The sequence below is a fragment of the Dunckerocampus dactyliophorus genome, chromosome 13 (genome assembly GCF_027744805.1).
Source record: "Dunckerocampus dactyliophorus isolate RoL2022-P2 chromosome 13, RoL_Ddac_1.1, whole genome shotgun sequence".
NCBI lineage: Eukaryota > Metazoa > Chordata > Actinopteri > Syngnathiformes > Syngnathidae > Dunckerocampus > Dunckerocampus dactyliophorus.
Window position 1 is genome coordinate 4,570,491 of NC_072831.1, and position 12,107 is coordinate 4,582,597.

General features: G+C 42.7%; 2 protein-coding genes across 3 annotated transcripts in view; one reads left to right on the forward strand and one right to left on the reverse strand.

The window, feature by feature from the left end:
* LOC129192432 (cGMP-dependent protein kinase 2) overlaps window positions 1-3,037 on the forward strand; it is a 33,474-nt gene extending 30,437 nt beyond the window's left edge. The window contains exons 18-20 of the mRNA XM_054796468.1: window positions 477-539; window positions 709-775; window positions 2,520-3,037. Coding sequence (XP_054652443.1) covers window positions 477-539; window positions 709-775; window positions 2,520-2,615 — 226 coding nt within the window. The 3' untranslated portion in view covers window positions 2,616-3,037. The remainder of the gene's footprint in view (window positions 1-476; window positions 540-708; window positions 776-2,519) is intronic.
* A 1,188-nt stretch (window positions 3,038-4,225) lies between these two features.
* si:ch211-250c4.3 (uncharacterized protein LOC100535981 homolog) overlaps window positions 4,226-12,107 on the reverse strand; it is a 47,031-nt gene continuing 39,149 nt past the window's right edge. Inside the window, exon 6 of one of the 2 annotated variants that reach the window (XM_054797325.1) lies at window positions 4,226-5,037. In XM_054797325.1, the coding sequence (XP_054653300.1) occupies window positions 5,002-5,037 (36 nt within the window). In that variant the 3' untranslated portion in view covers window positions 4,226-5,001. Of the gene's footprint in view, window positions 5,038-7,767; window positions 8,389-12,107 lie in introns of those variants that run through there. The other variant, XM_054797324.1, reaches the window with a different exon arrangement.

The window sequence follows — 12,107 nt, forward strand, 5'->3', positions numbered from 1 at the left end:
AGATGAGAATCACTGCTTGAATCTATGAACCTGCTGCAATTCCTGCCTTTGCTTTTTGAGCATCACTTTGGTGTGCATGACTTTGTTACATAGACATTATCTGAAAAAGACACAATCTTCAAAAGTTGTTGTGCTTCGCTATGTTGTGCTCCCTCTGGAGGTGAGCTCATGACTTCCCTCCAAATCTCCCTCCGGTGGCTGCCATTGGCCAATGAACTGCTCTGCTGGGAAGAGATGCATTATGGGATATTGTTGTACATATTGTCTATTTACATAGACGTACACTACGACAATACTGCTAACTTGACTTTTACACTGCTTGTGTTGTGCACTGCTTTTTTATAACGTAAGAAGCCAAAAATGTACCACTTCCACGTGGAATGGGAGGAGAACTTTTTTTTTAATGCAGTATCGCCAAGCCCTAATAGGTAGGTAATTACACCTGTCAATAAAGTGTGTTGTCCTTCTGTCTTCAGGTTAAACCCAGTGCAAAGGCTGGGAAACAAAAAAAATGGCATCACTGACATCAAGAAGCACAAGTACGTCCACTTAGCACGTTTACTTGTGTACCACGCCTCGTACTCATCTTGTTTGCTCTTCAAGTAAAATTTCTATCCATTATTGTATTCTCCTCACGTCTTTCATGCATGAATTAATAACGGTTGACCGCAAACTGTCTTGCGTTGAACATGTGACCTATTTCCACAGGTGGTTCCAGGGCTTCAACTGGGAAGGGTTAAGGCGCCACAAGCTCCTGTCTCCTCTAAAGAGAGAGGTGAGATCAGCCAAGACTTGCCAAATGTGTATGTTCACAATTGCTGACTCAGGATGTACGGTACGCCATCAGCGCTTCGCTATGTGCCTCGCTTTACTGTTCCGTTCATTTTCGGTACTAGTAAGCAAAATATAAAACTGCTCAGCTTTTGTGTAACCAGCTTGAATCACTTTTAAATGAAACATAAAAAAATACAAACTGCTGGCAGGTGATTCTACAGCAAATGTAATTATGAATATTGCGACTTTCATCTAGCAATTTTTTTCTTATAAATGTACAACTTTTCACACAAAGGCTTTTCAAAGATTTATTTCTTATAAATTTCCAATAATATCCCAACTTTAATCTTGTAATGTTCTAAAAATAATAATAACAATACATACAATAGCTTAGAACATTTTTTTTCTTGTAAAATTGCAACTTTCATCCATTAATATTGCAATTTATTTCTGGTAAATTGATGGCTTATTTCCTAAACAGTCATCCCTGGTTTATCATGGTTAATTGTCGGGCTGAGCGAGTACACCACTATCTCCATCTGTATCTCAGTGATCTGTATCCGTGTCTGTACGCGGAGTGGGCGGGGCATAAACAGAAAGTAGTCATGGTTTAGCCTGAAATGGGTGGGGCTTAAATTGGTACATTAATTTTAGGCTGATATTGATATGATTGATCAGAAGTTGCTATATGTGTTGTTTATTATTCCGCTAGATGTGTACCGTGTGTGCGTAGTGATCTGTAAGACTTTATTGAATTATTTTTTAATGATCAGTGTGAAGTTGGTGATTGCAAACATCTAGTGATGGCAAACAGGGAAATAATCTCTCAGCTTGTTCACTGTAGTTTCCTCAAAAGCACCACGACGAGAAGGTTTGCAGCTGACTTTATATCACCACCCAAGCAAGCAGACGAAAAAAAAAAACAAAAAAACAAAACACGTCCGTGACCGACGGAACAAGAGCCGCTCTGTCAGCTCTGTCTTGCCAAATTGCACCGCGTATGGAACAAAACAAGTTAACCGAGTAACTTTATACAAACCGAAATACAGCAAAATAGAGAACGTGAGCCGAGCAAGCAGAGAGTCACTGTCTGTGTTGCGTCTGCGTGTGAAAGAGTGACAGCCATGGCTCCTCTCTCCGGCACTAGCGAGTCTCGGGAGGGGCGGTCGCTGTGTGTGACTGGCCAATCACAGAGCGTGAAGAGTGAATACATAAGTAGTTACCCAATGAGGATTTTCCTTCATCACGTTTACAGATAATGACGAGCTGTACTCGTTCCATGCTCGTACTCAAAAACGCATTACGCGTAACGTGTGGGTAACGGATGCTCGTCTAAAACATCCCTAGCTAATTGATTCCAGACCTGACTGCAATACGTGAATTTCCGCGAAGTAGGTTCCAATATTAATAAACGGAATATTTTCGTAGCCAAGATATAGAAAACCTGTTTACGATCTTCAGATACGGTTTTTAACATTATTTGCGCGCTCTAGACATGAAATAACACCCTCCGAACGGACGTCGGCGGTTCAGGGTTGAGTTTTAGCTTGTCGTGGATTATTGCCGCAACAGCATCCCGTGTTATTATTATGATTATTATGTTATTAATATTGTGCCTGTTGTGTGATCAATTAAACCTGCAATAAAAGCCTGTTCTGGCGATCACGTCTCATGCTTATCTCCCCGAACAATTACGAACACCTAATTACCTAACACCACCACTTTGTTGTGATTTATTCCATCAGCTGCAAGGCCCCCTGGATCACAGTTGCTTTGACATCTTTCCTGCTGACACAGAGGTGACCCCCGACGAAACATCTGGCTGGGATCAAGACTTCTGATCCTTCACCAAAAACTCACATCTACAAAACAAGCTGGGACCATTGGGTGTTGGTCTGGACCCCACAAGCACTGAGTAAATAAATAAGAGTCTTGCTCACGTATGAACAAATAGACCAAAAGGAAACGATACCGCTTTTTCATGTCAGGTACCGATACTGCAACATTCTTTTCTCTTTTCTTGTCACAGTAATAGATTTGTAAGCATGTGCTTTGCTTCGTATAAAACACCGTGTTCAAACTGTGCCATGCGTATTCCGCTCCCCTGCAGGAAGAAATGAAATTGCCCGCAATGTGACTCAAGTTTTAACCATACCGCTGCTTGCTTTTCCGTTCAACTTTAAACATGAAGAGCATCAATTTCAGGGTGTTTATTGTGCTCTCAGACAGTGCAAAGCAGTGCAAAAATGTGACAAAAATGTTGAAGTGCAGAATGTTTACAAAAATAGAGACGGGAGATGTAAAAACATCCCTTCATGTTCTGTGTTTTGCCGATGTGCAGTCAGGATCAGCAGGGCCTTCTCTGCTGGCCTAACCATGACCAGCACTGGCCTACATTTCAAACTTAAATTGCAGTATATTTTCCATAAAATTATATCAGTTTATTCCCTGCAGTCTACTAGCTTCATTTCAGCAGGTTTCTTGGCTGCACACCTCCAGTAGCACAGGGGTCACCAGCTACTTTTACAAAATGAAAATGACCAAGAGCTACTCATTTTTCTAATATTTCTTTTCAGAGCTTATTTTAAACCCAAACAAAGCGAATATGCTTGTTTTACCAGAACATGAACAAAATGCTGGTGTCCACAACTCACATTTTGTATTTCAGAATGCATTTCTTTCTACTGTTCTTTCATTATTAACTGAAAACCTGAATAAAAAGCAGGCTTGCGGGCGCCTCATGTGGTCGTGGGGGCTACCTGGCGCCCGCGGGCACCACGTTGGTGACCCCTTCAGTAGTGTATGTCTATGTTTGATTTGTTTTTTGTCCAATCAGATCTCAGCTTCTTTGTGCTGCCATGTCAGACATCAGACTTCTGATCCGCCTCTCAGGGCCCCAGTTCTGATTGGTTGATCAGATCAAAGAGGCAGGCCTCCAGTTCTGATTGGTTGATCTGAGCGAAACTATTCAACGAGCCAAGTTACGTCCACAGTGGCTGACTGACTGATTTCTGGTGGGCTGATTTATTTTAGTTTGAAGGTTTTATATTTTTGTCATGTCATTAGATAAATATTGATTGTGAACTGAAGTCAAATATTTGAGCATATCATATTATACAACAATTGACTTGTGATCAATTTCATAGTAAGCCTAAAGCTTTCCACGTAAGCCCCGACGCAAACTTAGGCTTCCCCTTCGTCTTACCCCTTGAACACCAATGGGACGCCACTTGATTGTCATTCCATCATCGCCCTTCACCACTTTCTGGCTGTGACGTAGGCAGATGAGCTCATTAAATTGTTCATAATCAGTGTTTCCTGTACATTTACATTATTTCTACATTATTTAAATGTAGAAAAACAACACCTTTCTTAATAAAAGGCACACATTTTTAAAAACCACGATATTTATTGCAAAACAACAAGCAAATGTGACAAATAACAGCTTTACAACCAGCACTGTAGCAACATTTATAAACATAGAAAATGTATCATGAAATAGAAATAAACAATAAAACAAACTTCATCAACAAATGTATCAACTTTATCAAGCATCATTTCCATCCATCCATCCATTTTCTATACCGCTTCTCCTCTTTTAGGGTCACGGGGGCATGCTGGAGCCTATCCCAGGCGGGGTACACCCTGGACTGGTCGCCAGCCAATGGCAGGGCACATATAGACAAACAACCATTCACGCTCACATTCATACCTATGGACAATTTAGAGTCTCCAATTAACCTAACCTGCATGTTTTTGGAATGTGGCAGGAAGCCGGAGTACCCGGAGAAAACCCACGCGTGCACGGGGAGAACATGCAAACTCCACACAGAGATGCCCAGGGGAGAATCGAACCCAGGTCTTCCCGATCTCCTGACTGAAACTGTGTTGGCCAACATGCTAACCACTAGACCACCGTGCGGCCCCAAGCATCTTTTCAAGTTTTAAAAAGCTCCCTGATAATATAAAATGCGAACGTCACAGTACAGTTCCTTCATGTAGGTTCCCCTTGCTAGCGAGCCATTTTAAAACACAACTTACAATTAACAGGCTAAGGTCAAGGTCAAGGTAAACTTTACTATCCCCAAGGGGCGATTTGTTCTCCAGCCAGCAGTATCACACAAACCAACAATAAATACAAAATGATTACAATCATTTTACAAACGGTTATTCAGCAGAACAGCGGCAGCTGGAACCAAAGAATTCCTCATCCGACTGGTCCTACATTTAGGAACGCCGCATCTGCGATCCGATGGAAGCGACCTGGTCAAAAAGCATGCATGTTTCAGAGCCTGGACAGTTTTTAATGAATGACAAGAAAAGGAACAGCATAAAAGAGAAACAAAATATCACTTGGAATAATGGTAGAAGTGGATTCATTCTAAATGAATTAAGTGTCCAAAGGTTGTTTTTGCTACAGTGGAGTGTGTTTGGCAAGCTGAAATGCAACTGCACCATCACTGCATTATAATTGATAGTTGCTCCTGATTGGCTGCTGAGTAGTTAGTTCTCCAAACAAAACGCTGTAGTATAACCAGCAGGATGCAATTCATGTGTGAGGTAAGCTGGGTTGCTCTGCACTTTACTAAAGTAGAGTTATAGATGAGATTACCGCCACGACTGGCACCAACCACCTTACGGCCACAGCTCCGATCAGCCGCCTCAACAATGGAGGCACGGAACATGGCCCACTTAGACTCAATGTCCGCCGCCCCCCTCGGAACATGGTCAAAGCTCTCCCAGAGGTGGGAGTGAAACTCCTTCTGACAGGGGACCCTGCCAGATGTTCCCAGCAGACCCTCACAGTACGTTTAGGCCTGCCGGGTCTGACCGGCATGCTCCCCCACCATCTGAGCCAACTACACTACCACAAAGTCGATCATCGAACATCGGCCCAGGGTGTCCTGGTGCCAGGTGCACATATGAACACCCTTGTGCTTCAACATGGTGTTCATTGTAGACAGTCTGTGACAAGCACAGAAGTCCAATAACAAAACACCGCTCGGGTTCAGATCGGGGGGCCGTTCCTCCCAATCACACCCCTCCAGGTCTCACTGTCGCTGCCAACGTGAACGTTGAAGTCCCCCAGCAGAACAAGGGAATCCCTCGAGGGAGCATTCTCCAGTACTCCCATCTCAGGACTCCAAAAAGGGCTGGTATTCTGAACTGCTGTTTGGCGCATAAGTCCAAACACTCAGAACTCGTCTATCCACCCGAAGACGAGGTGAAACTACCCTCTGGTTCACCGGGTTAAACTCCAACGTACAGGCCCTGAGCCGGGGTGCAACGAGAGTTGCAACGCCAGAGTGGAATAAAGACCAACCCCTCTCAAGAGGACTGGTTGCAGAGCCCTTGCTGTGGCCTGGCTCCAGAGGGGGGCCCCAGTGACCCGTGTACGGGCCAGGGAAATCTTGGTCCAAAGATTTGTCTCTTTATTGGGGTCTGCTGAGCCACTCTTTGTCTGGTCCCTTCTGTAGGACCTGTTTTGTCAAGGGTGACCCTACCAGGGGCGTGAAAGCCCCGATAACTCAGCTCCTCGGATCATTGGGACACACAAACGCCTTCATAATAAGGTGGTAGCTCAGGAAGGAGATCTTAAATGACCACTTGGCTGGGATTGAAGGAGTTACGATCCAACAGTACAAAATGTACATTCTTGCAATTTTTTAACTGCTCTTAAAATTTGGCTCAGGAGTCTACAGGTATATCTAAGCTCAACAGAAGGTGATCAGACTTATCAGAACCTTTATGGAGAAGGATAGGGTGCATGTCCTACATATGCAAATGGTATTCAATGAATACAAAACATAAATAAGTGGTACTATAAAGTATTTGAAAACAAAATGTTTGACAAAAGTGAAGTACAGTTATCCCTCATTTATCACGGGTTCCAAACTGGACTGCGAAGTAGGATTCCTTAATTATTAAGTGGAGATTTCCATAGTTATTTTGTAGCATAGTAAACCTGATTACAGCCTTCTAAATGTATTTTTTTTTACCATTATTAGACATTAAACGACACCCCTATAGCCACCTTTACTCTCCTATTACCCCAAATAGTAGACATAATAAGAGACAATTAGACATATTTGACATATTGTAAATAAAACGCGTGTTCACGTGTGTTGCTGAAAATGTGTTCCCTGGGGGAGATGACAGAAAGAGTTGGGTTTGAGCTTGACGTGGGTTACGGTCACAACAGCAGGCAGACTGTATTGTCATCTTTTTCTTGTCTTAATGAGCCAAGTGTATTAACATAGCATGCAAGTATTAACCTGGATTCTACAGGAAGAAACATCTGTGCATGTATGAAACCTTTACTCAGTTCGCAGCCGAGTGTGAAGCGGCTGGGACGAGAATCAGAACCTCTGAGTTCACCGTTCTCCCTCGGAAAAGGGCGGAGGGCCATTTCTGGGTCGGGGATGAGATCCTGCCACAGTTTAAGTATCTCAGGGTCTTGTTCACGAGTGAGGGAAGAGAGATCGACAGGCGGATTGGTGCAGAGTCTGCATCGGTCCGTTGTGGTGAAGAGGGATCTGAGCCTAAAGGCAAAGCTCTCAATTTACCGATCCATCTAAATTCCTTTGGGTAGGGACCGAAAGGACAAGATCGTGGGTACAAGCGGCCAAAATTAGTTTTCTCCATAGGGTGGCTGGACTCTCCCTTAGAGATAAGATGAGAAGCACTGAAACTCCGAGTTGAAGTGGTTGGGGCATCTGGTCAGGATGCCTGGGGCATGTCCGACCGGTAGAAGGCCTCGGGGAAGACCCAGGACACATTGGAGAGGCTGCTGCCCCCCCCCGACCCGAACTCGGATATGCGGAAGATGGATGGATGAAAACTTTTTTGTCATTGCAGTCAAACCATTCACCAAAATGACCACAAAAGCCAAAAGCAAAATGACTAAAAGCTCTGTTAGATAAGAGTATAAAATATCATATGAAAACACAAGAACCTCAATAGAAATATGCAGAAATGGAGCAACACCAGGTCAACAAACAAAAATCCTTTATTATCAGACATTCTCCTTTATGTCTCTGGACAAAGTCACAAGCACATGTGCAAGCAGTGGCTACTCTTGGTTTTGGTTATGGCGCCAAACGCTTATGTTGACACGAGTCAGCCAATCAACATAAACAGATTCCACTGTAGGAGGAAAAGTAATTTGCAGGAAGAAAAAAGCACAGGCAGGCCTTTTTTTTTTGAGTAAATGTTTGTTACGTAAGAGGAGCGTCGCCGCCAGTTTTAATCTTGTGTAACTTTGATGAGCCATATCAAGTCTTGACACACAATCTGCATGCACGCCAACATGCCCTCTTCTTATACAACATCATTTTACTATTAAATAAAGATTGGATATTGCACATTTAATGGATTATTTTGCAACGTAAACGCACGCTCGTACAGTAAATGAAAGTAATAGAATGTAAAGTTACTCTGTAGGTTGTTTGAAATGTATGCGAACTAAATTCCCTTCATACGCAGGCTCTTTCTTTCGTGCACAGCAGCCGTCTTTCTGGGAGCTTCGGCTTGAACTTCCTCCTCCTTTCTCGTCTTCATTCGTTTCATTTTCTCTTCCCAGTTTTGAATCACTGTCGGTCTTTTCTCCTTGGTCTGTGTGACGCCGTCCGGGTCGAATTTGAAGAGGAGACAAAAATGGATGGTGTTAGTCACGTAGGCTGCGTTCACAATTGTACACTCACAATTCTTTTCAGTTTTTGTATTCCGCATCGGTTGTCATACGGCCAAACATTGCACTTTGCACGCTAGTCCGTTTGCTCGCATTTCACTCCATGGAATACGTGCCCAAGCAAAAGCATCCTACGCATTGGTGACTTAGTCTCTGTGCTTTTTTTTTCCGGGCACAACTGCAAAATAACTCACCATGGGGTCAAAGAACGCTGCGAGTGCCAGCAATTTGATAAAGAAGGTGAAAAAACACTCTTGCATTAATTCGCCATCCTTAATTTGCCAGTGTGTTGAATAACATGATGTTCAATGTTCATTTATCCATTTCATGAAATATTTATAATTATTTTGCACTGATTTCTCCTTCTTGGATTTACATTATTTCGGTTTTTCGTTGCCCTTTTGGAATGAATGAACAAAAACAACAAGGGACTGCTAACGTGTGAGTCTGTTATATTATTTATGTCTAATATGTATTATTTTCTCTGATTATATCTACTTGGGTAATATCTAATATCTTGGGTACATCTAATTAGGTAATACAAATGTCAAGGTGACTATATGGGTGTTATTTCATGTCTGCAGGGCTCCAATAATGTTAAAAACCATATTTAGAAGATTATAAACTGGCTTTCTATGCCATAACTACAAAAATATTATATTCATTAATGGTGTTCTGCGTCCTTGTGATGTATTAGTGATCTATTGGTGCTCTGTTGTTGTATTTACTACTGCTGCCACTAGAGGGTGCTGTACGTGAGAGTTGAAGACGTGTGCAGCTCCACCTGTCTCAGTGTGTGTTTATGTGCTCTACCAGCATATTAGGAACCCACAGTAGACAAAAGCTGGCTAATTATAGAGCCACAACAGTCCCGATTGGTTAAAGAAGAACCCGCCCATTGTGTTCTGTGTCCTGATTGGCTGTAGACGATTGTCAATCAATCTTCTTCATGCCATTTCCCCTTGTGGTCAATAGTCGGCAGCAAACGCAAATGCCTGTCTGAGAAAAGTGTAAAAAGTGTATGGTGGGGGCTTTTAAAGCCTTAAAACATACATAATAATTGATTTCACTTTTTGCGGGCTATTTTGGGAACCTATCCCCCGCGATAAACGAGGGAACACTGAACTGGATCTTACTTTGTGGGAATTCACTTATCGCGGTCTGATCAAGAACCAATTAACCACGATATTGAGCGCTAACGGACATATTTGTTCACTTGCTCAACCTCAAGGTTAACCCTTTAGCTAGAGTTTTTTTCAGTTTGAACATTACTAGGCTCAGGCTCAGAACTTGTCAGATGCCTGTCTCCACGATACCGGCTCATCAAAATGTCTGATCCACTTGTGATACCCTTCCTCATGTCTCAAGCAAACCCAGCCGTCATCGTCATTTACAGCCGGATCTTGAACACCACTGGTGCCTCCCGCACTGTTATGATGTAAATAGATGTACAGTATCTCTTCATTCATCCAGGTCTTTGTATTTACAGGTCATATTGATCTGTTAGCACTGCATTTTCTGCCAAGGAGTCTCCCATTTTTGTTACATTCACCATTAGCGTTTTTTTTGACAACCCACCACGTCCCCTCCTGCCACCCCGAACAAAGTGAAGCAAAGCATCGGCTCAAGTATGCTACGTGTGGACTGGCATGGCGAGCGGACGCGCTGTGCACGCACACGGGGCTTCAAAGTCTATAAACTTATAAACTTTGCATAGAAACAAATGTTGCTCATTGAAGTTACAGATGTGCGCCATCTCCTGGTGTAATGTGTTCACTACAAAAGGCACTATATTTGCAGAAATCCTGCAATGTTGCTTGTCGCAATTTTGCAACTTTGGCGCTTAAAGGGCTATTCATGCTAGCACGCTGCCTGTTACCACACACATCCAACAGCGACATTATAATCTCCCTGCTTTTAATTAGATGTTGTTCCTGTCTCAGTTTTACACAACAGTGTACGTAATAAAATTATACCACTACAATTTAGCTCCCGCCCCTCACCTACCTCCTCATTCGGGGTGTTATTTAATATTTAGAGGGCTCTGATAATGTTAAAAACTGCATTTAGAAGGTTGTAAACAGGTTTTCTATGCTTTAACTCTGAAATTATTCCATTTATAAATACAGCGAACCTGTCTATAGCGGCCACTGAAGGGAAACGGCAAAAGTGGCCGCGATAGACAGGTTGGCGGCCAATTTCAATTTTTGCGCACACATATTAACATGTATTCACAAAAAGACTGGAGCAAAACCAAGAGGCATAGGGGAAAAGGCTCTGTTGACACATAAACAGGTAGGTAAATCTAGGTAACAGCTCCGGTGAGGAAACTAGTAATATCAATAACAACAATGAACCAGTGCTGGCCTTTTAGCCGCCACAAATGTTAATTGACTGCAGCCGCGTGGCCACCAGGCATGAAGCGGCTGCCTCTTCCTCCCCGGAGAAGGTACAGCCCGCCAAATAAGAGCGCAGGACAGGGGACACTCGCTCCTGTCCTGCAGAACGTCACAAATTTCCATCTTTGATTTATTTTAAAACACGATTTTAAAAGCAAGAAATAAAAATGTTAGTGAACGAGCCCGAGGATACATGTACAGGATACGCGTGAAGCAGTTATGAATGGGTGTGTGCGTGAACAATTGAGTGCGAAGATTGTCGTAAACTAACAATACCATCGCTCCTTTCTTATTGAATGGGCTTCTAATCTCTAATTAGTCGGCAATTAAGTGATATTTTAGAGGTTTTATTCAGGTGTTTTGGCTATTTTAGAATCTATTCACGGCATTGCGAAGTGGGAAGATTACCGTTTTGGCCGTCATTGAATCTTTTCATTGCAGTAATTAAAGTCTACACACGACGGCTTCATTGCTTAAAAAACAAAATTTTCGTGCATGAAGCTTCTGCTTGAGTCGGCATTTTGGCCGCTATATGCGGTCAGATATTGACCAAGGGATACAAAATGGGTGGCCGCTGGCTGCGTTAGACAGGTGACCGCTATACACAGGGTCTATAACACGCAAATTTTCTGCGGGGGATTTTTTCCAGTGGCCGCTATCGGCAGGTGGCCGTTATATACGGGTGGCCGCTAAGACAGGTTTGACTGTAATGAATCATACTTAGCGGAAATTCACTTATCACGGTCGGACGTGGAACCAATGAACCGCGATAAACGAGGGATTATTGTATTAGAAAATGAATATAGTCAATTGTACACCACCCCATATGTCACTAAACTATCATTTCATTTCAATGTTGCTTTTCAAAATAATTTCATAATGGTGTATAGTCGTCCCTTGCTAAATCACAGTTCGAAGATCACTCCCTCACTCTATCGTGGTTTTTCAAAAATGAATGAATGAATAAATGATCGCTGATACATTTTTTTTTTTAAGTTTTAAGAAAGTCTGCCTTGTATCGATTGTGAGTCGAACTGCTGATGCAAGACCGAGACCAGGGGTCGGGAAGCTTATTGGCTAAGAGGCCATGAAAGCCACATATTTTAAAATGTATTTCCATTAGAGCAACAAAACAAATACATTTGATCGTGTTAAGAAATGTCTGAGAGCCAGATGCAGTCATCAAAAGCGCCACATCTGGTTCCCTACCCCTGACCGAGAACTTTTCAAATGCACGGTATTGG